Source organism: Talpa occidentalis, unplaced genomic scaffold, assembly GCF_014898055.3.
Source record: "Talpa occidentalis isolate TD23 unplaced genomic scaffold, MPIMG_talOcc4v2.1 talOcc4.3, whole genome shotgun sequence".
NCBI lineage: Eukaryota > Metazoa > Chordata > Mammalia > Eulipotyphla > Talpidae > Talpa > Talpa occidentalis.
Window position 1 is genome coordinate 42,033,178 of NW_023603184.1, and position 26,365 is coordinate 42,059,542.

Below are 26,365 nucleotides of genomic sequence, written 5' to 3' on the forward strand. Positions count from 1 at the left end.
ATTTACATGGAATAATAAAAGCCCCCAAACAGCCAAAACAATCCTGAGATAAAAGAAGAAAAATGGAAGTGTCACACTCTTTGACTTCGAACTATGTTACACAGACATAGTTAATAAAGTAGTACAGTACTGGAACAAAAACAAACAACAACCAATAGCCTAAAATAGAAAAGTCCAGAAATAAACCCACATAAATATGGACAATTAATTTTTGACAAAGGGAACACAACCATGCAACAGGTAAAGACTTTAACAAATGGTGTTGGGAAACCCAGACAGCCACATGGCAAAAGAGAAAGAAACTAGATCAACTCTGTACATAAAAATTAATTCAAAATGGTTTAAAGACTTGGATATAAGACCTGAAACCATGAAATAGTTTCAGACAAACCACAGGTGATACATTCTTGGACATCAACCTCAAAGATGTATTTGGAGGCACAATTCCAACAGTCAGGGAAACTATCAAAAACAACAACAACAACACAAAAAAAAAAAAAAAAAAACAACGAATAGGACTATATCAAACTAAAAAGCTTTTGTACCACAAAAGAAACAAGCACAAAAAACAAGATATTTGCATACCACAGGTCTGGAAAGGGGTCTATTTTCGAAAAATACAAAAAATACGAAAAATTCCTACAGCTCAACAACAACAAAAACTCAATCAAAACATGAGCAAAAGACCTAGACACTTCTCCAAAGAGGACATTCAGTTAGCCTACTGGCACAGGAAAAAATGCTCACATTACTACTTATAAGGGGAAATTAAGAGTATCACCTCACCCCAGTGAGAATGGTTAATACCAAAAAGATCGGACGTGAAAAGGAACACTTTCACCATTGGTGGGAAAGTAACTGGTATAGCCTCTACAGAAAATGATAGAGATTCCTTTAAAAAATAAAAATGGGGGGCCTCCCCGGTGGCGCAGCGGTTGAGCACTGGGTTGCAAAGCTGCCCGCAGCCTCTGCAGCACCGGTTCGATCCCCAGCCACCTGGGCGAGGGTCCCACATGGCACGCAGACCTCTCCTGCTGCCCGCTGCTCCCCTCAGCAGTGTACTTCATCAGTCTGCCTGCTCTGCTCTCCCCTCTGGCTCTGGTGAATTCTCTCACCCTCCCGTGCTTCTGACTGTACCCAGTGCTTGTATAAACAAATAAATAAATCTTTAAAAAAAAAAAATGGGGAAGGGGCCTCCCTGGTGGCCTGGGGGTTAAGTTTCAGCGCTACCACTGCTAAGGCCTGAGTTCAATCCTGGCCAGGGAGGTAACCCACATGTGGCACAGCAGACCTCCCCTTTCTCGCTCACTGCTCCCCTCAGCAGTGTATTTCAGTAAGTCCGCTTGTGCTGCTCCCCACTCTGTCTCTGGTGAATCCTCTTACCTATACCCCAGTTCTTCTACGCAAAATAAATAAATTTAAAAAAAATTTTTTTAAATAAATAAAAAATAAAAATGGAGAAACCCCTTTCACCAAGATAGTGCCCAAAGTAAACAAGGAAGCCCTGGACATTCCCAAGGCCAAAGCCAGAGCTTTGAAACCAAGAAAGCAGTGCTAAAAGGCATCCACCGCCAGAAGAAAAAGAAAATATGCCTGTCACTCACCTTCCGGAGGCCCAAGACACTGATACTCCAAAGGCAACCCAAATGTCCTCAGAAGAGAGCTCCCAGAAGAATCAAGCTTGGCCACTATACATCATTAAGATTCCTCTGACCACCGCGTCAGCCATGAAGAACACAGAAGACAACACACCTGTGTTCATTGTAGACGTTCAGGCCAATAAACACCATATCCAACAGGCTATGAAGAAGCTCTACATTGATGTGACTAAGGTCAACACCCTGATCAGACTTGATGGCGAAAAGGCGGCATTATGTTTGCCTGGCTACTGACCATGATGCTTTGGATACTGCCAACAAAATTGGGATCATCTAAACTAAATCCACCTGGCTAATTCTAAATGGCTAATTCTAAATTTTTCCACCATAAAAAAATTTAAAAAAGAAAAAGAAAGAAATACCAGGTGATCCAGCAATATCACCTCTAGGTATTTACCCAAAGAATATGAAAACACTAATACAAAAAGATTTTGCATTCCTTTGTTTACAGCAGTTTATTTACAATAGCCAAGTCAGGGAACCAACATAAATGGCCAATGACAGGATAAAGAATATGTGGAAAATATACTCAATGGAATACTACATAGCTATTAACAATGAAATAGTGCCTTTTCAAAGGAAAACAGGAATGGATCTTGAGGTGATTATGCTAGGTGAAATAAGTCAGAAAGTCAAAGACAGCTTACCAGATGGCCTCACACATTTGTTGCACATAAACAGCCAAGAAAAACTAACAAAGCACAGATTGGAAAATTCTTAGACACTGAAAAATATACTGGTTACAAGAGGGACTAGGGGAGAGGGAAGAGGGATAGGTTATAGAAGGGGACAGATATTGACACTGGAGTTTTGGTAGAAGGTGAGTGAAGCATATGCATATATGGAGGTGTGAAACTAGTCCCAAAATTATCGTTACATAAATGACTGACAAAATATATTAAAAAAACAAACCAACCAACCAGGAAAGAGAGAATTTGCTTACTCTCAGGTGCTGGTATATAGTAAGGCAATGTGGTTTAGGGTATAGGCTTAAAAATCTTGGCTCACTACCTATATAACTTCAAGAGATAGCTCTTGAGAGTTAGCTCTCTCTGTAGCTCAGTTTCCTTATTCTGAAGGAGGGTAATAAAAGCACCTATACTCCTAAGAGAGTTAAGAATAGTACATGCATGAAGTATGTAAAAGAACCCAGGACAGTCACTGGTACAGAGGTGGTCTTGGAAAATTTCAGTTTCCATGTCCACTGACCCTTTCATATTTGTCCATCGTAATCAATTCAGTATTTCTGAGTCTGTTCAGAAATAGGTAAATTAATTTTTTTTAGTCTACCATGCATGATGAGGAAACCAAGTGGGAATACTGAAACATTAGCTTAGTAGCAATAAACTAAAGCTTAGTTGCTAAAAGTCAAGAGATTCTGAATAGCTTTCCTAACTTTACTTTTAAGGTCATATAATGTTATCCAAATCCAAGCACAAATCTGTAGTTACAGATCAGCCTGTAAATGCTCAGGTATCTGTAAAAATGGAAAACTAAGAATTGATAAGTATGTTTTAAGAAATTAACCCTGGGCCTCCCCAGTGGTGCAGCAATTGAGCACTGGATTGCAAAGCTGCCCACAGCCTGTGCAGCGCCGGTTCGATCCCCGGCCGCCGGGTAAGGGTCCCACATGGCGCGCAGACCTCTCCTGCCATCCGCTGCTCCCCTCAGCAGTGTACTGTGTCAGTCTGCCTACTCTGCTCTCTGCTCTGACTCTGGTGAATTCTCTCACCCTCCCGTGCTTCTGACTGTACCCAGTGCTTGTATAAATAAATAAATCTTAAAAAAAAAGAAATTACTCCTGATCCAGATGGAAGCAGAAATTCCCTGGAATGTGTTAAATCCTTGCCCTACTAAATAAGTTCTGACTACGTATTTTCTTATTCATTTTATGTTGATGTTCTCAACAAAGTTGAATAAAATAAGATGAATAAGATTCTCATTTTTTGCCAGCATTCAAAAAAAACTTTTTTCATTAATGGTTTTAGTCAAGAATGAGAACACAATAATATAGAAAACCTAGATTTATTTGTTAAGCTATTACAAAGATGAAACAATTATCTGAAGTACTTGGAGGACTTCTTTGCAATTTCATTGTTCTGTTAAAGAAACTGACCTAAGAGGTTGGAAATTAAAGGATATAACCTAAGATGTTAGAACAGACTGACGAAACATGGTGAAAGCAGCAAAAGCACTTGTGTTAGTGTAGTATGTGTCGCTGGGATGTTTCCAAGGAGGCTATCTAGAGATGACTGAATGAATTAATCTGGATCCCAAACTAGTAAAAAGACCCTTAACCCTTGGATAATGAGCAGAGGCTAAGATTTCTCTTGAGATCTCTTTATCTTTCTTTTGCAAGAGGTCAAGGTATGCTTAGGCCCTAAATAGTATGTATAACTTAGATTCAGCCTCTCTCTTTCCCTTCCAATCTATCTATACCCCCAAACTATTAGACATTTCACCGTGTAGGCCTGCTGTTACAGAAGATGCATACAGTAAAGGTAAGAACTATAGGGCTATTCAGAGGGTACCTAGACATAGAAAGTTTTAGGGAACAATAAACTACAAATACCCTCTTGGTTAAGTTAATTCACCTTTGTTAATAAAGGTCATAATTTCTTCTGCTGGTGACAACTTGTTGTCTCAGTATATGGTCTGTCTCAAGAAAGAACTGGTTCAGATGAGTTTTGGAGAAGGGAAAAGCCTTTCATCAATACCCACTCCACAGAGGAAGAGGCACCAAGTTCTCTCCTACAGTTACAAGCAGAATCTGAAAGACAAAAGGTTGACAGTGCTTATAATCATGGCCATAATTTATAGAATGCCTAGCAAAAAGTGCTAGGGGACTTAGATAGGTTATAGCTCAGTCTTTGCAACAGTCTTGGCATGTACTTATTATTACCCCCATTTATAGATGAGGAAATTGAGCACAGATAAGTTATGTGCCCTGTCCAAAGACACGGGTACAGTACATGGCAGAGTACTGATTCTTTCATGCCTTCCCTTTTACCTCGTCTCATCCTATTAAGATAATAATTTTGTCTCAGATTTTAACGCTTGTTAGTAGAAAAGCTGGGATTTGAACCCAAAGTTATTTTGTCCCAAGCTCCATACTCTTTTCAACATGCCACCATGGTAAACACCAGGCACTGAGGTGTCCTAGTTCCACTGTCTTGAGCTTTCTAGTGGTTGCATAAACATTCTAATTATTCCTGCTATTTTTTAAAGGAAAATACAATTTTAAGTGATTAAAAGTTTACAGACATTGCTTGGAATGCAGATCAATTATCCAGATGAAGAATTTATATAAAATTTATGAATAAAATACCTTGAGTGGTAACAAAATAGAATAGAAAATCTTCAGCTCATTAGAATGTCTGTGACTATTTCATAGTTATCTCACCGTAAAATTACATTACAAGAGTCCTAAGAATTCCCACCAAGGAACTGCAGTTAATATCCCATTTGTATAACCATTAGTGACATACGAAATGAGTTTCCCATAATACTAATTAATAGAGTGACTGTGTTCTCTGAACAGCATTTTTCAAAAATATTGTGAAAGCCAGAAGATCAAAACATGTTTTCCAGTTTCAATAAAAGTTATTAAGTATCACTCAACTGAAAGAATCAAAAGCCAATGAAGAACATGATATGAATATGAGAAATAAGGAAGTAAGATTTAAATTGGTACCAAAAGATTTCCTATGAAGTACTGACATCTGGAACTGTGAGATCTGAAAATTAAAACTAGTAGAGCTTTAGTGATATGCAAACACCGTGAGTTTAGCTAATTACAATGGAGACATTATTGACTTTACATATGGCTCCCATGACAGAAGTTGATGTTGTGAGTAAATATTAAGTATTTAAAGAAAGAGATATAAATCGCAGAACTCTAAGAGATTACTTTCTACTATTTCCACAGGCAGAATCTGAGAAGAAAGCAGAGATCCATTATCACAATTCATGGTTAGTGTAAGAAACAATATTATATGCAGTAATTCAGGAGGTAAATGCAACTTTGAATGATGAGGGATTTCACAATCTACCTGCATGAATGATAATGGTAAAAGAGTCAAGACAAAACACATAAATCTTGCCATGCTATCACTATGAGCTTTAATAAAATTAAGAACTTAGATAAAAACTGCATCTCTGCTTCATGCTTTTTGGAGAACATGTTAAAGCTTCAAACATCACAAGTGAAAAGATGACTCAAAGCAGACCAGGACATGATTCAGATTCTGCTGCTCCCACCTGAGTCAACTAAGGAGGCCTCTGTTTCTGATTAAAAGACTAAAATCATTCTCTTCATTTCATTAATGATAGCTACGTCTTATTATACTCACAATGCTTAGCGCAGTATTTATTGAGTAAATATTCAATAAATATTAACCCAAAAACCACCATGTTTGCAAACTCTGATTTCTTAGGGGGGAAGAAAAAAAATCACCTAACTTTAATTTCAGAAATTTATAACATTTCTAAACTGCTAATTATATAGAGGTCTCCTGACTTATGAAAATAAAAGTCATTTCACATTATTTTCATGTTTAGTGACAAGAAAGAAAATAAACACCTCACCTCAAAGCAGCATAACTCATTTTCAGTGGTCAACATCTGCATCCTCAAACTGTCCAGCAACTGTTGGTGCAGAATCTACCTCCATTCCATCTGAAGGAAAAATGAACAGCTGAGCAATCTACTAAGTACATCAGAAAGCTAAACTGAACTTTTATTTCCACTTAGAAAGAAGTTAGTGCCCCCTGTTGGTAAAAACTGCTACTTCTTTCACTTTTGAAAATCAAATTATCAAGGAACAAACTGACAAAGGAAATGCTATTTGTAGATTTAGACCAAGTTAAAATTAATTTATACATTTTACTTTTCAACTTTAATACTAAAGAACATTACATAGGAACTTTCAAATGCAGTTATCAGTTAGCTGTTCACTGTACCACCAGCTGCTGTAATAACTACCCTTCATACCCAGTTCCAAACATAATGAACTATGTTCAGATCCCTAAAGGTGTATGGTCTCTTGAATCTCTGCACATGGCTGATCCTCTACCTGCTTCTCTCCCCAACCTGTATGCAATTACCCCTCACCTGGGTCACTCTTACTCACCTTTCAAATCTTGGCTCTGTCAATTACTCTGTGAAGGTTGAATTTTTCCCTGACTACCAGATTGGGTAAAGGACCCAGCCTCTGATGCCACAGCTTCTCAAGCTTCCCCTCTACCTCAGTACTGTAGCACAATGTACTGTAACTAATTTCTCTTTCTCTACTAGAACTGCCATTGATATGAAGACAGTGACTTTCTCATGCACTGTTGTGTTCTGTCTGGCACAGAGGCTCAATATATACCTCTTACATAAACAAGCACACAGCTTTGAAATGTTACTTGGTGGTGGTAAATGACAAAATGTTCAAAATTTACTAAGGTATTAGTAACCACACACACATGTATTCTAACCACACACACAATGAAACATACCTATGTGAGGAAATGGGATTTGTTAATTAGCTTGACTAATCATTCTAATCATTTTACTATGTATCAATATATCAAGACATGTTATACATTTTAAATGTATACAATTTTTGTTTTCAGAATTTTACAAATTTTGGGCCTCCCTGGTGGCACAGCACTGTGAAGCTATCTGCTGCCTCTGCAGCACGAGTTTGATCCCTGCCCAGCCTGGGAGCTACCCACATGGCACAGCAGACCTCTCCTCTCCCGCCCGCTGCTCCCCTCAGCAGTGTATTTCAGTCAGTCTGCCTGTTCTGTTCCCTACTCTGTCTCTGGTGAATCCTCTCACCCCCTGCACCTCTGGTCTATACCACTGTTCTGGGATGCATAAAATAAATAAATCTTTATAAAAAAAGTTTTAAAAAGAATTTTACAAATTCTTAAAATACAGTCAACCACTGTATTAAGGAAATATCTTCAATTCTTCCAGCCAAAAATTTAGTAGAGCACTAGAAATAATCTGAGTCATCTTCTATAAAGCCCATGTCGGAGGTTCATCATTAGAGCTTAAAATGGAGAGTATCTAAACAACTTCAAGGAGTTATTGATCACAGCATTATGAGAGAAACTGAAATTTACCAATAGAAGAAAAACTATTCTAGCACTAAAAATTAGAAATTTTAAGACTCTGTAGCAATGGAGAATACTATACATAATAATTACATGTAAAATGCAAGAGGAGCTTATAATAATACCTGGAAGATTATTTTTGCCTCATAGCTTAAATTTAATCCTCTCACCACTTATTAGCTATTTGTTCTCAAACATGTTATATGACCTTCTGTGGATTCAGTTTTCATTTGTAAAACGGGGATCATAATCTATGGTAGATGCAACGGTAAAAGAACCTACCACATTAGGTTTTTGAAACGATTTAATGAATAAATTTGTGCAATGTGTTTAAATCAGGGTCTGGCACATAAGAACACCATGTATTTTATTCAGATTAGTGGGAACAAGATTGGAGACACTTGGAGCAAAGACACAGTTGGCTCTTCAGAGTCTAAATGAAGAATCTGAACTTTACATGGTAAGTGCCAAGAAATCACTGAGGGAACAAGCTTTATAAGGGTGACCTGGCGTGTTATCGGAAGATCAATATAGCACAGTAAGTTGGAAAAAGGAGTGATAAAGGAAAAAAAAATACCACTGTAAATCCAGTGTGAGAAGAAAAAGCTTAGGAGGATAGCAATAGTAAAACCAGGGAAATATGAAAGTCATTTAAAAAAAAAAATCCATGAACTAAGTACTGGCCTGCCTAGATAAGGAAACAAACAGTAAAGACTAAGTCAAAAGAATACTTCAAGATTCTCACTGAAAGAAGATACAAAGAAAAAGGAACCAGTCTAACAGGGAAAAATATTTACAAAGAAGTTTTCAAATGAGACAACTGAAACATTTAAAGTCACCATTTAGGTCCACATGTTTGTCATGAGAGCAAAACACAAGTTTCAAAAGTGCTTCTAGACCTTTAAATCAATTATCCTAGTTTTGCACAGAATCATGTAGGAATTCATTTGAAAATAAAATGGCAACATTAATATGAATAAACACACATACACACACAAGCAAGCAAAAAAAATATAGAAAGATATGCAAGAGAAAATCTATAGTAGATATCTTCTCAGTATTATACTTGAATTCTCATTTCTTCTTTTCTATGCCCACTTAAGATTTCGGACTGAACACAGACTATTTTTGTAGTATGGGAAAAAAGCTTTAAAAAATGACATAAGAGCGGCCTCCCTGGTGGCGCAAGGGTTAAACAACGCACTATGAAGCAAAAACACAGCCTCTGCCTAAACCCACATGGTGCAGCAGAACTCTCCTGTCTTGCCCGCTGCTCCCCTCAGCAGTGTATTTCAGCCAGTCTGCCTGTTCTGTTCTCCACTCTGTCTCTGGTGAATCCTCTCACCCCCCGCATCTCCGGCCTGTACCCCAGCTCTTGTATGCAAAGAGCATAAGTAAATAAATCTTTAAAAAAGAAAATGACATAAGAATTCCCATTCTATATAATTTTACATTTGCTACCCAACCAATAGTTAATTCTGAGGGGCATCCCTGGTGGCACAAGGGATCCCCAGCCAGGGAGCTACCCACATGGTGCAGCAGACCTCTCCTGACTCGCCTGCTGCTCCCCTCAGCAGTGCATCTCAGTAGATCCGCCTGTTCTGTTCTCCAGTCTGTCTCTGGTGAGTCCTCTCACCTCCTGCACCTCTGGCCTGTACCCAGTTCTTATATGCATAAATAATTAAATCTTTAGAAAAAAATAGTTAATTCTGAGCTTTCTCTAAAGTTTTGAAATCTCTAAAACCTCCACGTATGTTTCTTCATAACTACTCTTATTGCCCAAATGATCATCTGACTATTCATACTGAGGAGAAAGAAAGATACTTACCTTCAAAATCCCTTAATGAATCTTCTGTCCGGACTCCAGCCATGTTATACTGGCTGCTTACAGACTGAGAAAGCATTCCTTCTAATCTCTCCAATGTGGCTTGGCCTTCTGCTGTTAAATGGGATAATCCTTCTTCATAGGTGTAAAATGTAGGGATGTCCCCCTGCCCTTGTTCTAAACAAATGAAAAGCTTTTAAGCTATTATAAAATAATGGGGGGGAGGGATGAGTAATCAGTAATGCACTTATTCAGTATAAGGTAAGTGAAAACAATCTTCCAGGAAAACACTTTTCAACATTCATTTAACATGCATATTCAGGTCATCTATTGAAGATAGAAATACAAAGAAAATGTCCCTGTCCTCTAGGATGAGAAGGAGTTCCAAGAGATAATGAACCAGTAAACAGCAATTAGCAAAGAATCAAACATACAGGACCAGAAGGAAAACAGGGTGTTCCTATGGTCAGGGAGTCTTACATTATCCAGAAGTGGGAACTTTACAGGTGAGTGCAAAGTAATTTGCTATTAATTTGTAGTGATAAGCCTTTCCTGATTAAAACACATGCTCCTTTTTAAAAATCAAATTCTGGAATATACAAACAGGATAAAATGAAAACCATTCCAAAATCTCCGCAAAGATGAGAATTTAGATGACACATTTAGATATATAAAGAGAATCTCAGGCCAGGAAGTGAGGACACATGGAAGAAAGGGCACTGAATAGCCAGACTGGTATACAGGAGATTAGTGAGGGAAAAAAAGACAACAGACATGCACCTCAAGCTATACAATTCCACCAGGTTCATGACTGCATTCTGTGTTGGGGAGGCAAGGGGAAAATACTCTTAGATAAAGGAAGTATGGCCCTGTGAAAAAGAAATGACTTTGGTAGTGATTTACTTGAAGAAATATGTTAAATAATGATGTGGATGATGCATGTCAAGTGGTGGAGGTAGAGGCTCATTCTCTAGAGGCAGCTGCTTTCACGTAAAAGAATCACCTGATTACCTACTTGCCTGTGTAACACTTTCTTTCCTTCTTTTTATCTCTATCCATTTTCTGCCCCTAATAATTTCTAATTTTAATCTGAAGCTTGAAAAGTCCATAATTTTGGCTTAGATATGAATTGTGCCATTTACTTTTATTAATAACCATACCATAGAGGTACTCTATAGAGACATAAAGAGCTATAATCCGAGCCCTTACTTCGAGTAAATGAAATGAACACACACACACAAAGTTTAAAATCCATTTCACTAACCATGTGCTTCCACATCATATTCTTCTCCATCATAATCATCTGAATCTTCGTCCTCCGGATCTGGATGCAAAGCTTGGCATTCACACATTGCAGTAAACAGTGCCTCCACTGAACAAAGAAATTAAACTGTAACTAGTATTTTTTTCTGGTCAATGCACAATAAAAATTTAATAAAATAATTATCAGTGCAAATAAATTTAATGGGTAGACAATATTTACAAAACCTGCCAAATTCCAGTTAGGATCAACCGCAAAATTACTGGATGGCAATGGGCACGTCACAAAAATAACACAGGGAATCTCTGGTGGGGCTGGGTGTAAAGTCTCAATGCTATCAAGCTATCGCTATCCACAAAAGCATGAATTCAATCCCCAGCCAGGGAGCTAACCCACATATGGCACAGCAGACCTCTCCTGTCTCACCCAAAGCTCCCTTTATCAGTGTATTTCAGTAAATCCGCCTGTTCTGCTCCCAACTCTGTCTCTGGTGAATCCTCTCACCCCCCATACCAACGGCCTATACCCCACTTCTTGTATGCATAAATAAAAATAAATCTTAAAATAAATAAATAAATGGTCATTTAAAAATATTTTTAAGACCTCTTCATGCCTTGCTGGATTTTCTGAGAAAAAATGTAAGAGTTCTGGTTAGACTGCTATTATTAGGGAGAGGGCCTTCTCAGCTGATAGGGCTCTTTCCAGCGATCCTAACATCTTCTACTTTGAAAATGCTTTGTCTCCTTTTGATTCTATTCATTAATAGAGTCAATCACATCAAATCAGTAAGAATAGCCAGATTCCTCCATTTATAAAACATACCAAGTAACATGTCTACCATACTCTCACTATATAAACAATCTCTGATATTCATAGATATCTGGTGTTCAATAATATTACAGATGCTAAAGTGAAGAAAAAGCAATAGAATGGAAGTAATGAGGGTAAAGGTAAGCATATGTGTGTCAATGGGGGAATGTTTGGTGCATAATAAAGAATGAATGAATTCCAGGACACTCACATGCTGACTTATCACTAGGCACAAATCTAAATTCAGCAATAGGTTCAACATCATCATCATCATCATCGCTGTCTTCCTCTTCTTCATCTACAACAGATTCTTTTGATTCTTCTAGAAAAGTAACAAATAATTTTTTAATGATGCAATTTATTTTTTTTTTAAGTTTGAAAGAATTTCCTAAAGGGTGTTTACTGATATATGTAAATACTGCAGTTCAATTTTTACTTTAACTGTACAAACATGGTTATTTTAGAGCTAAAAAAGACACTTTTTTTTTTAGAACTAAAAAAGATAGTCCCCCTCTGGTCTATTCACTCAGAGTCCCAAGAATTTCAAGCCCCACAAGGTTATGGTGAGGGTAAGAAAATACAGTCAGGGTCCAACAAATATAATTCAACTGGCATCTGCTTCTTTTATCTTTCACCTTGAAACAGAGGATTCAGCAGCAGTTTGCAAACAACTGCTGTGATACACGAGAAACAACAAATGAGAAAACTAAGGCCATAAAAACTAACTGTTCCAACAAATAAATTAACCAAGTTTGTGGAAAAGGAAAAACATACAGTATTTATAAAGAGAACTAGGCTGTTGGTGGAAGTGGAAATTGCTACAACCACTATGGAGATGCATATATCCTACTCCCCAGCATTCCTCACCTAAGTACATATTCTGTACACAAGGAGTCTACACATTAAAGTACCAGATATACTAGTGAAAATAGAAGGAAAAAAAAAAAGGAAAAAGAAGTAACCTGTAGTCTGGTATTTTATAAATACATAGCTGTATTTTATAAATACATAGCTGCTAAACATTAACAAGCATGATTTATATGCATCAAATATAGATTTAAAAGCATAATTTAATGAAAAAGTCAATTGCTTTTTTTAGATACATAAAACCACTTACAAACAAAACAAAACAATTGTACTGATTATGGTATATATATTTTCACTAATCTAAAAGGATAGATAGATAGGAAGGATACACACCATCTTTAGGATGATGTTTAACTCTGGAGAAAAACATAGGGCAATGAAATGGGGAGGGTACAAAAAAGATTTGAATAATATAGATATAGTTTTCTCTCTTTAAAAGTCTAGATAATTGGGCCTCCCTGGTGGCACAGGCAGTTGAGCGCCACACTGTGAAGCTGTCCGCAGCCTCCGCAGTGCAGGTTTAATCCCCGCCGGCCGGCGAGAATCCCACATGGCGAAGCAGACCTCTCCTATCTCGCCCACTGCTCCTCTCAGCAGTACTGGCATGACCTCACAAAGTACACTGACAGTGCACAAAATGCAGTCTCAGGTCTGGAATCCCAGAGAGTAGGGATGTTGGCGGTGCCAAAAATAAAAGCCATCCTGCCCAAACACACATGCACGGTACAGTTGCACTAGTGTCTAAATCCTCCATGCCTCTCCCCTACACTCAGGAACTACAAAATCAGGTCTCCAAATCTACTGAAGCTCACACAAACAAAAAAACCTAAAATCTAAAAAAACCCACAGTACCACCTAATGGACAAGTAAAAGTAGGTCAACTTCATTTTTTTTTTTTTTTAGGATTTATTTATTTGTTTGTTTGTTTATACAAGCACTGGGTACAGTCAGAAGCGCAGGAGGGTGAGAGAATTCGCCAGAGCGGGGAACAGAACAGGCAGACTGACGAAGTACACTGCTGAGGGGAGCAGCAGGCAGCAGGAGAGGTCTGCGCGCCATGTGGGACCCTTGCCCGGAGGCCGGGGATCGAAATGGCGCTGCAGAGGCTGCGGGCAGCTTCGCAATCCAGCGCTCAACTGCTGTGCCACCGGGGAGGCCCAGGTCAACTTCTTAAGTCACCACTTAGGTTTAGGGAAATCTAAACAGCAGCAAAATAGGCAGACAAAAAAGTAATGCATGGCACCTTGAGGTTTCAAGGGAATATAACATCGCAAGGAGAGACAACTTTCAAGAATCCATTCACAAGGACATGGAAGACTTTACATCCCTATCAGATGGATAGTTTAAAATTGCCATAATAGGGCCTCCCTAGTGGCGCCTGCACTGTGAGGCTGTCCGTAGCCTCTGTAGCGCGGGTTAAATCCCTGCGGGCCAGCGCGAATCCCACATGTCAAAGCAGACCTCTCCTGTCTCACTCCCTGCTCCCCTCAGCAGTGTATTTCGTCAGTCTGCCTGTTCCCCGCTCTGTCTCTGGTGAATCCTCTCACCCTCCTGCACATCTGGCCTGTACCTCAGTTCGTGCATAAAAATAAATAAATAAATAAACAAATAAACAAACAAACAAATAAATGTGTTCTACCAATCTCTGCTGCACTCAATTCTTTAAATAAATAAATAAATAATATTGCCATAATGAAGAAAATCAAAGAGATGGAAGACAGAAAAGGAAATCAAAGTGATACAAAAGAACTCAGATAATCAAAGATTAGTTTGACACATCCAAAAATTCAGAAAAATGAATTTGGGGACATTAATTAGTAAGCAGAAAATAAACTTTCAAGTTTTAAATAAAAAAAATAACAAGGTCAAGGTGTAAAAAGTTTAACAGATGAGAAACAAAATCTCAGAGAAAGTGGTGGAAGAATCTGTGACCATCAAGATATTAATGGGGCCTCCCTGGTGGACTAAGGGTTAAGTCTCAGTGCTATCACTGCTAAGGCCTGAGTTCAATCCCAGGTCAGGGAGCTAATGCATACATAGCTCAGCAGACCTCTCCTATTCTACCCACTGTTCCCCCTAGCAGTGTATTTCAGTAAATCCTCATGTTCAACTCCACACTGTCTCTGGTGAATCCTCTCACCATCACCATGCCCCCACCTCTGGACTATACCTCAATTTTCTTACACACACACACACACACACACACACACACACACACACACAGGTATTAATGCACAAAGGACCTAGAAGGAAGAAAGAGAAATATGAAGTTAAAAAAAAATGTAGAAACATTTTGGCAACTCCCCAGAAAGGAAAGAGAAACAGAGGGAAAGTTATTCAAAGAAAACATGGCAGAAAACTTACCAAACTAACGAAAGGAACTAAGTGTACAAGTCTATGAAGCTAAAAGAACACCTGGTTATCCAAATGCAGTAAGACTTATATACCAAGACACATAATAGTGATACTACCAAGAGTTCAAGACAAAAAAAGAATACTGAAGTTGGTTAGAAAAAAATATTACTATCAGGCTGTCACTGAACTTCTAAGCAAAAATCCCACAAGCAGGAAAAGAATGGAATGACAGCCATGATACTCAAAGACAAACAATATCAGACAAGAATATTACATCCTGTAGGGCTCTCTTTCCTATGAGGAGGAAATAAAGGCCTTTCCAGACAAAAAGAAGCTGAAGGAGTCTGCAATCATATACCTCCCCTACAAGAAATCCTGAAAGTAGCTCTCCTATCTAAACTGAAGAATAGAAAATTCAGCAAAAAAACTGAAAAAAGAAAAAAAGAAAACTAAGGACAAAATGGCTATAGCAAAACATCCTATATCAATAATCACTCTAAATGTAAATGGGATGAACCCACCAATCAAAAGGCACAGAGCAGCTGGCTGGTCTGAAAACTAAAACCCAACTTTCTGCTGCTTCTAGGAGACCTGAGGTTCAAAGATAAACGTGGGCTCAGAGTAAATGGTTGGAAAACAATCCTACAAGCAAATGGGACCCCCAAAAATGCAGGGGTCATTAAATGATATTAATACTAGTATCAGATAAAATAGACTTCCAGTTTAAAAAGACATCAAATGACAGATTTGGACATCAAAATATGTAAGAGAACTATTAACAAATCTAAAAACAGACATTGGCAGTAACACAAGGTCAACTTGGAAACTTCAACACACCACTTAAAGAATGGACAGAAGAACTAAAGAGAAAATCAACAAGGAAACAATACCCAAAAGTGAGGAATTAGATCAAATGGGTTTGATAGACACTTACAGGGCACCAAGTCACACAAAAGCTGAGTAAACATTCTTCTGAAATGCAAATGAAACATTCTCAAGGATAGACTACATGTTGGACCACAAAATAAGTGTCAATAAATTCATGAAGACTAAAATCATATCAAGTATCTTCTCTGATCACAATGGTATCAAATTAGATTGAGCAATATACTACTGAATGACTAGGAGGTTAATGAGGAAAACCAAGGAGAAATTGAAAGATAACTGAGAATGAGTGAAAATGCATACACAATCTAAAGAACCAATGAGATTCAGGAAAAGCAGTATTACATGGGTGAATATAGCAATATAGGCCCACATCAAAAACAATAAAGAACTTAAATAAATGATCTAACTTTGCACCTAAGGAACTAGAAAAAGAAGAACAAAATACCATAATCAGTAGGAGAAATAATAAAAATTTGTGTAGCAATAAATACAATAGAAAGCCCAAAAGATCAATGGATCTCAAAATTGGTTGTTTGAAACACATATAAAACTAACTAGGATCACAAAGAAAAAAAAAGGGAGAAAATACCAATAAATATAATCAGATATGAAAGAGAAGTCACATTGCAGAAATACAGAGGATCATAAGAAACTACTATGAATGTCTTTATGCCAATAAATTGTATAACCTGGAAAAAATAGAGAAATTCTTAGAAGCATACAATCTTCCCTGACTGAATCAAAAAGAAATAGAGAACCTGAATAAACTAATTATAAGAAAGGAAATTGAAACAGTAATCAAAAATCTCCCAAGAAACAAAGCCCAGGACCAGGGGTTTCACTACTACTAATGAGCATTACCAAATCTCCAACAACAAACTAAAACCTATCCTCAAATTCTTCCCAAAAATTCAGGAAGAGGGAATACTTTCAAAACATATTTTATGAAACATATATTACCATGACATCAAAAGCAGACAGACACAACAAAAAAGAAAATACAGACCTATATCCCTGATGAACATAAGATGCAAAAGTCCTCAATAAAGGGCCTCCCTGGTGGCGCAAGGGATTAAGACGTAACCTATGATGCTATCCACAGACACTGCAGCACGAGTTTGATCTTCCAGCCGGCCAGGGAGCTACCCACATGGAATAGCAGACCTCTCCTGACTCGCCCACTGCTCCCCTCAGCAGTGTATTTCAGTCGATCTGCCTATTCTGTTCCCCACTCGGGTGAATTCTCTCACCCCCCACACCTCTGGCCTGTACCCCAGCTCTTGTATGCATAAATAAATAAATCTTTAAAAAAAAAAGTCCTCAATAAAATCTTAGCAAACCAAATTCAACAACAGGTAGAATTTATTGCAGAGATACTGGATGGTTCAACGTCTAACAATTGTTAAATAACAAACATCAACAAAAGGAAAGCTAAAAATCATGATTAAGTAAAAAAAAATTGACAAGACTCAACATCCATTTATGACAAAAAGAAAACCTCCCCAAAAATGGGAATAAGAGGAACATACCTCAACATAATAAAAGCCATATATAACGAAGTCACAGCTAACACCATAATCAATAATGAAAAACTGAAAGCTTTGCCTCTAAGATCAGGTACAAAACAAAGATGTCTACTTTCCCCACTACTATTAAATACAGTATTCTAAGTCCTAGAGAGAACAATTAGGTAAGAGAAAGATATAAAAGAAATCCAAATTGAGAAAGAAGTAAAACTATCACTAGTTGCAGATGACTTAATATACACAGAAAATCCTAAAGATTCCACTAAAAATCAATTAGAAACAATAGATCAGAAAAGTAGTAGGCTACCAAATCAAAACACAAAAATTGGTTGCATTCCTACATGCAAAAAGTGAACTAGAAGAAAAAGAAAATTTTAGAAAGTCCTATTTCTTATCACATCAAGAATTAAGTACCTAGAAAAAATCTAACAAAGGGGGTGAAAGACTTGTACAATGAAAACTCTAAGACATTGTGAAATGGCTATCTTACCCAAAGCAATATACAAATCCACTGCAGTCCCTATGAAAATGTCAGTAGTATTCTTCAAAGAAACAGAACAAACATTACTGAAATGTATATAGAACCACAGAAGACCCCAGAGAGCCAAAACAATCCCAACCAAAAAAGAACAGTGTATCACATTACCAGAAAGTTAGTTTCAAAACACTATGGTGGGGAAATAAAACCGAGAGCCCAGAAATAAACCCACATTTTTTTTTTGACAGTTAATATATAACAAAGGAGCCACAAGTATAGAAAAGTCTTCAATAAATGATGCTGGGAAAAGTAGAGAGCAACATGCAATCGAATGAACTAGACCTTTATCTCATACCACACATAAAAATAAACTCAAAATGGATTAAAGACTTGGCTGTAAGATGGAGACCATAAAACACATAGAAGAAATCATAGGCGAAACACTCCACAATATTGGCTTCAGAGATGTCTTTGGAAACTCCAATAGCAAGGGAAACAAAAGTGAAAATAAACAACTGAGACTGCATCAAACTAAAAAGTTTCTGCCCACTGAATGGAACTATTAGAAACAATAGCTATGTGATACACAGTTACTAAGGTGAGAATATGTACATCTGAAATCTATACAGTGTAAACTAGTATTACCCCAATAAAAATTACCCCCCAAAAAATTAGAAGTACCATTTCGTATTCAAGGGGCTGATATTCAAGAACTCATATAACTCAACAAAAAGACAACAACCCAATCAAAAGCCTATTTAGCAGAAGAGCTAAATAGATACTTCTTCAAAAAAGATTTAGATGGCCAACGGGCTCATGAAAAAAAGTGCTCATAATCACTTATTGCAATGGAAATGCAAATCAAAACCACAATGAAATACCATTTCATTGAGAATAGCTCAATATCAAAAGGACCAGAAACATTAGGCCTCCCTGGTGGTGCAAGGTGTTAAAAATGCAACCTATGGGGCCTCCCCAGTGGCGCAGCGGTTGAACGCTGGGTTGCGAAGCTGCCTGCGGCCTCTGCGGCGCCGGTTCGATCCCTGGCTGCTCCCCGGCCACTGGAGGAGGGTCCCACATGGTGCACAGACCCCTCCTGCCGCCCGCTGCTCCCCTCAGCAGTGTACTTCGGTCCTTCTGCCTGTTCTGCTCCCTGCTCTGACTCTGGTGAATTCTCTCACCCTCCTGCGCTTCTGACTGTACCCAGTGCATGTATAAACAAACAAACAAACAAACAAACAAATAAATAAAACATGCCTCTATATATATATATAAAAAAATGCAACCTATGAAGCTATAAGCAGCCACTGCAGCACGCATTCGAAGCCAGGCCAAGGAGCTACCCACATGGCCACATGGTGCAGCAGACCTCTACTGCCTCGCCCGCTGCTCCTCTCAGCAGTGTATTTCAGTAGAGCTGCCTGTTCTGTTCCCCATTCTGTTTCTGGGGAATTCTCTAACCCCCCCCCCCACACCTCTGGCCTGTACCCCAGTTCTTATATGCATAAAAAAATAAATCTTTTAAAAAAAGACAGAAACAGGTGTTGGAGAGGATGTGGAGAATGTAGACTGGGTCCAGCCCCTATGGAAATCAGTATGGTGGGTTCTCAAAATATTAAAAGTACATCTACCATATGATCTAGCAATTCCACTCCTAAGTATCTATCCAAAAAATGTGAAAACACAATTTGAAGGGATATATGCACTTCTATGTTCACTGCAGCACAGCACTAGTTACAACAGCCAAGTTTGGAAACAACCTAAGTAGTCAAAGGACAATGAGTAAATGAAGATGTGGCATATATACACAATGGAATACCACTTAGCTATTAAAAAAAAAATTGAAACATGAATGGGACTGCAGGGAATAACAATACATGAAATAAGTCAGAGGAGAAAGACAAATACTAGATGGTTTCACTTTCATATGGAATACAGAGAAATAAAACGAGTCAGACAAAACCAAACCAATAACAAACCCTAGAAATCTGATTATAGAATCGAGGCTACAAAATGGGAAGGGGATGTGGGGAGAACAAAATGGGGAAAGGGCATAAGAGAACATGGCGGAAGACTGTGGGTGCCCTGCTGGTAGATGTGGTATGGTGACGTGCATATGAGTGAGATGTGATGCTATTTACGCCTCCGAATTACATACAATGTTGTAAACCAATGTCACCTCAACTAAATAAATAGAAAAATCAAGTCAATAAATTAAAATTAAAAAAGGAGAGGTTAGAAATATAAATCCACAGTAACAAAGTACAAATATATAGAAAAAGGCAGTATTCCAATTTTTTACTCTGTCGAAATCTTGCTTAATAAACTATTACCCAAAGTAGGTCAATGGCTTGAACATTACATCAATTATTACCAAAGACTACTTTTTAAAATACACTACCAAAGGAAGCTCAAGATTAAAATACCCCATACATACCTCCAAATTTGGCATTTACCATAACATACAAGTGTTCTCGTGGATAGGCATTTAGGTCTCTGGACACAGCATGCAAACTAATGGTGGGATATTCCAGTGAGAATCCTAATCCAGAGCCATCTAACCAAGACAGGCGGCTGAAAAACATGTTTTAAGTAGATTAAGAAATTAAATCTTAATTAAATACCATGATGTTTATAAAAGTTCATCATGGACATGCTTATACAGAGAATAAATTTGAGTTTACTGTTTAGAATACCCCTAAAATAAGAAAACTCAGCAGCAGGAATTGAATTTAACCAATTCTGTTATAGTGTTTTTTCCCCTAGCCAAAAATGCAAATAAATCTGAAACACAATTTTTCTTAAGTCATGTGTGTGATTATCTATGCCTATTGTATGCTTGCTCTTATTTGGAATGTCCCCAGATAAAGATGCTTAGCTTTACTTTTGCCAAACCTCTTCATCTGGTTAAGTTCTAGTTTTTCTCTGAGTCCTCTCTCCAATTAGTCCACTACATAATGATCTTTTCTTTTTATGCTCCATTTAGCACTTAGGTCTATGATAATGAATCTATGTACCCTGACAAGATATAAGGTTCCTGATAAAAGAATCTGTCATGTTCCTTCTTCAAAACCATAGTATAGTATTCAGCATCTAAGTATGCGACAAGCACTTGGGAAGTAAACAAATTTTCCCACTAATTCTATGTTAAATGGTATACACATAAAATCATACTCTTAAGTTGGAAAATAATCATCACATCAAAAGATACCCTCTATGAAGCGTTTCATTTATTCTGCAGCTTTAAGAGAAAGTCACAGATAAGCAATGTCTAGTATTCTCTCAGTTGTCAAATCCAAATATTTTATTGCTTTAACAAAGAAAATATATCATCAGATCAGCAAGTTGAGTTTTAAGTAGGGGTGGTTAATTTTTTTTATAGTTCACCCACCTAGAACTGAAAAAAAAAAAAAAGCAGCAGGGGAAAAAAGTAGCAAAAGACCCTTAAGAAGTCACAAAGAGATGTTAATGCAATAAAGTTAATGTAATATATAGTGGTTGCTTAGGGCCAGAGGAAAAGTGTAAATGCTAATGGTGACAGGTTTCTTTGGGAGGGGGAGCTGATGAATATATTCTAAAATTGTGGTGATGGCTGCACAATTCTATAAGACTAAAAAACCATGTAACTGAACAATTCAAATAGGCAACTGTATGCCTGTGAATTATCTCAATAGTGCTTATTAAAACTATTGCAACATGACCCCTGTATCATTCTATTTTCTAAACAATTTTAACAAGCCAGTCTGACTAAATTCTAACCAAGCAAAACCAAAAACAATAGAACCTATGTCTCCCTTGTACAGGAACAAAAACAGTGTAACAATCTGAGATCACTCATACTCAAAGTAAGGAGAGGTTAAACTTTACACCTCAGTTAGCCAGAAGGAAATCAAGTCTAACAGCACAATACAAATGTGTAACACCTGCCCCTTACTTATCAAAAGCAAAGGCAGAATTGGATTGCGGTGAAAATTATACAAGTCTGTAAACATACTAAAAAAAAATAATGAATTGTACACTTTTAAAAAAGCAAAGCAAGAAAATATGCACTGGCATTTGGAAAGTTTTCCATTCAAAATGGTACTTAAAAAAGAAAAATTCTGGGCTTCCCTGGTGGCGCAAGGGTTAAGACGCAACCTATGAAGCTAACCACAGACTCTGCAGCACGAGTTCGATCCTCAGCCAGGGAACAAGCCACAAGGCCCAGCAGACCTCTCCTGACTCGCCCGCTGCTCCCCTCAGCAGTGTGTTTCAGTCAGTCTGCCTGTTCTATTCCCCACTCTGTCTCTAGTGAATCCTCTCATCCCACCCACCCCCCGCACTCTGGCCTGTACCCCCATTCTTGTATGCATAAACAAATCTTTAAAGAAGGAAAAAAGAAAAATTCTGGGAGTCTTAAAGTGGTAGAAGATCAGAAATGATTTTCTGGAATGACTCATCCCATTGGTTCCAAAGGACCAGATTTTTACTATAAACTAGATTATGTGTACTCTATGTGCCATTCCTGCCAACTGCTTTCCCCTCAATATGAAGATGAAATAGTACTCGTCACAGAAGTATCATCAATCCCTTATTAAAATTTTATTATTTTAAGCAAATAAAATCCTTTTTCTCACCTCAAAAAGCCCCTGGCATCATAACAATTCAAAAAGGAGCATTCCAAATTTGGGTATCCCACATATTTCAAATATCCAAAGCCACAAAATGCTCTTTAATGTTTCAATTAAGAGATGGAAAAACTGAAATATAAACATAGACTCAGTGCCCATTAAATTATGGCCTTCACTTTTAAAAGTACATAATAATTGCTGTGTAGTTCCTTACTGCTGGCAGAGTACAAATGCTGCATTTCCTATGGAGAGCTTTTATACATGGAAATGCATTATTATTCTACAAAACAGAAGGCAAGTTACACTGAATGGTAACATTTACTATGATCAAGTTCTGATTTTTATTTATTCTTTTTTTATATGTTTAGAAAACCAAAAAACCTAATTAACTATTACTAGTGCCAAAGAAAGCAAGTTACAAGAGGGAAAAACAAGAATTACAAATTGAGTAAGCAAAACCAAAAAACCTAATTAACTATTACTAGTGCCAAAGAAACCAAGTTCCAAGAGGGAAAAACAAGAATTACAAATCGAGTAAGCACGCAGAGAAATGTGTCTTTTATTCCTGGATTGGAATGAAGGCACTGGCAGGATGATAGGAAGGTAAGAGGAGTTGTGAATTTGGGTTGGTTTAATTATTTGGCTTAAAATTAATTTTGGAATAAGATACAAGAAAGCATTACTTATATAAATTTAAATTACCTATTTTATTTTACTTCTAGCAACTGATATATTTTAATGATTCATGTCTATTTCCTTCCTTATATGAAAAGTCAACTTCCAATGATAACCAGCCTCTGAAAATAGGTATGCGAGTTCTAGATCTCTCAGTAGAAACTACCCCATATCAAATTGAACTCTGTCCCTCTGACTAAAATCCTAAAAGTTTCCCCAAGGCCAGTTTCCCCTATAAGCCAAGTTCATGAATGTGGCTCTCTCCTTCTCTTTCATCCACTCAGATTAAGAACTACTACACTGTGTTTTACATATATACATACATATACATATACATACATATATATACACACACATGTACATGTGTGTTACACACACACACACACACGCTGGCATAGTACTGTTTCTCACCCTTGCCTAGCAGCCTCTTTTTTCTTCTAATTGGAATGCTTCCCCTTTACCCCATTTCATTCACCTGGCTAACTGCTAATCCGCATTTATTACATCTTCTAGGAAGTCTTTCCAGTTTGTTGAGACCTTGATTCTCCCAAGACTTGGAAATGCTAGATAGAAATTAACAAAAAGGGCAAATAGACCAATGAAGTCAAATTACCAGTGAATAAAGAGATGAACAGAGGCACCAAAGTACTGTTAACAGGGTCTCCCTGGTGGCGAAGGGATTAAAGAGAGCACTATCAAGAGATCCGCAGCCACTGCAGCACAAGTTCAATCCATGGCCAGGGAGCTAACCCACATGGCACAGCAGACCTCTCCTGCCGCGCCCACTGCTCCCCTCAGCAGTGTATTTCACTAAATCTGCCTGTTCTGCTCCCAACTCTGTCTTTGGTGAATACTCTCACCCTCTGCATGTCTGGCCTACACCCAGTTCTTGTATGCATAAATAAAAAAATCTTTAAAAAAAAGAATAAAGTACTGTTAATATTCTACTTTTAAGCTGGATGGTGGATAGAGGTGCTAGTTATAGTTCTTTTAGCCATACATTCTTTTTTTGTATATTTTACAAAAAATGTTTTCTTATAGAAGGTAAGAGATGTGTTAGTGAAAAGATGAAATAACTTTACACAGATAATTTATTTTTTTAAAGCTTTTTAGGTGGGTTTTTTTTTTACGATTTATTTATTTATATTGGGGCGTAGGCCAGAGGCACGGGGGTGAAAGGACTCACCAGAGAGAGTGGGGAGCAGAACAGGCCGATCAACTGAAATACACTGCTGAGGGGAGCAGCGGGGAGACAAGAGAGAACTGCTGAGCCATGTGAGTTGGCTCCCTGGCCGGCGGGAGATTGAACTCATGCTGCAGTGGCTGGTGAGAATTTCACAGCGCTGTCTTTAGCCCCTGGGCCACTAGGGAGGCCCCCAGATTACAATTTAAAAGAAGTTTGTACTTCTTGAGTATTTGTATTGTAATTATAAAAATGCCTGTTTAGAAGTACTAAAGTATTTACAGATGAAGTGATAACATGTCTCACAACTGTAAAATAGCTTAGAAAAAAGAGAACTATATTAAGGCAGCAAAATGTTAGCAATTAGGAATCTTTGTGAAGAGGCTATAGGTATTTAACAACACTTGCAACTTTCTCTGGATTCACAATTTCTCAAAATGAAAAAATAAAGACCTTCCCCAAAAAGGAGATGTTATACAGAGAAACCATGGAAAAGGGGTTCTGTGCTCCACTCTTCATCAGTTAAAATAAACTGTTCTACCAAGATCACCAATATATACTTTTTAGGTTTGATTAATTTATTATATTTGATTGCTCCTCCCTTCTCTTTTCTCAAGTCCTTTCTTTCATAACACACCTCTTTAATTGTCTCCAAGGGTCTACTCTTGGCCCTCTTTCTCTTCCGGGGTATCCAATCTATTCCCGAGTACAGACTATCGCTTATACTAATGATTTCCAAATCTTTATCTTTAGTACCCAATATACACACAGATATCCAACTTATCCACATATAAAACCCCAACTTATTACCTGCACCTTCCTCCAAACTTGCTCTCCCTCCCATCCACATATTTCTCATTTCCGGTTCTGACCAAAAGCATAAGCTTTTCAATGTTTAGGTGACCAAATGCCTAAGTTTTTCAATGTTTAGCTCCCCCCTAAGCGAAACATTCTTTACTTTTTTTTTTTTTGGTGTCCGGCACTCTGTGGTAGGCAGAACTCTCCTCCCCCACCCCTTCATCTCCTAGTGTCAGGTCTATGAATATGTCATGTTACATAGAAAAAGGGACTTTGTGTGTGTAATTCAAATCAGCTGACAGTAAGATAGGGAGACCATCCTGGCTTATGTATGGGTCCAGTGTGATCACATAAGCTCTTAAAAGCAAAGAATTTTTTCTGGCTGTAGACCAAGGCGATGCAGCAGAAGGGGAGGTCAAAGAAATCTGAAAGACAGGAAGGATTCAACGTGTTATTGGTGGCTTGATGAATGGGACCACGTGTCAAAGTAACGTGGTCTTCAGTTCTACAATTGCAATATTTAAGACGTTATATTTGACTGGGAAAAGTGCTCCGTAAGGCTAAATAAAATAGGCTAAATCCTATTTTATTGCTACGATGAGAAACGGCTGTCAGAAATGAGAAATGTGAGCCAGGTCCATCTGGAAATAACACCAGCATGCGTGGGTTGAGGGTGCTCCTCTCTCCAACCACACCTACGGATGAGAACCAATAATCCTTAACCAAACTTTCAAGACCCTCATCGCCAGCTGTGAACCGCCACATCCTGCCCGGGCGTCAGCTCCCGCCCCTGTCACCGGACAAGACGGGCGTGTCCATGACCCCGACTCAGGACCTGACAACGCAAAGCCGTGAGCTCTCGAGTCCAGCAGCAATCATGGACCAGCTCTCTGGCACACGAAAGTGAAAGGCAGAATCACTAGAACTCGGTCTGCGAAGAGAAAGGAAGTCTCCGGAAACGAGAACGCTGGAACAACCGCGCGTCCCCCAGCGGGGCGCCCCCCACCGGGCCCCCGCCGCGCCCCCGCGCCCCCCGCGGGAGGAAGGCGACGCGCAGGAGGCCAGCGCTGACGAACAGGACGCCTACCTTTCGGCGACGTAGAGGGTGCCGGTGCCGAGGCCCTTCCCGTTCAGCACGGCCTCGGTGTCCGGCTGCTGCTGCCGGAGTCCCTCCGCTGACCCGGGAGGCGGGAAACTTTTGAGGAAGCTCATCGCGGCCGGCAGCCTGGAAACTCGCGGCCGGCAGGCACCTACAGCCCGACAAACCTGCCTCGCCTGCCCCCGCCCCGGAAGTGGTTGTAGTTACCCCGGAAGAGCAACCTAG

At 38.5% G+C, this 26,365-nt stretch overlaps 1 protein-coding gene and 1 pseudogene across 2 annotated transcripts; one reads left to right on the forward strand and one right to left on the reverse strand.

Moving 5' to 3' along the window:
- Nucleotides 1–231: 231 nt before the first annotated feature.
- LOC119255048 (60S ribosomal protein L23a-like) lies at nucleotides 232–1,935 on the forward strand (annotated as a pseudogene).
- A 138-nt stretch (nucleotides 1,936–2,073) lies between these two features.
- CLNS1A (chloride nucleotide-sensitive channel 1A) lies at nucleotides 2,074–26,334 on the reverse strand. Of its 2 annotated transcripts, XM_037523029.2 has the most exons (7): nucleotides 26,129–26,334; nucleotides 20,213–20,349; nucleotides 11,873–11,983; nucleotides 10,855–10,962; nucleotides 9,594–9,767; nucleotides 6,246–6,335; nucleotides 2,075–4,428 (listed from the first exon to the last, which is right to left on the reverse strand). In XM_037523029.2, exons 1-6 carry the CDS (start codon nucleotides 26,251–26,253, stop codon nucleotides 6,268–6,270), a joined length of 723 nt encoding a protein of 240 aa, XP_037378926.1. In that variant the 5' UTR covers nucleotides 26,254–26,334; the 3' UTR covers nucleotides 2,075–4,428; nucleotides 6,246–6,267. The 2 variants fall into 2 exon arrangements, with proteins under 2 accessions (XP_037378925.1, XP_037378926.1); XM_037523028.2 differs by lacking the exon at nucleotides 9,594–9,767 and having other exon boundaries at nucleotides 2,074–4,428; nucleotides 26,129–26,298.
- Between the last annotated feature and the right edge of the window lie 31 nt (nucleotides 26,335–26,365).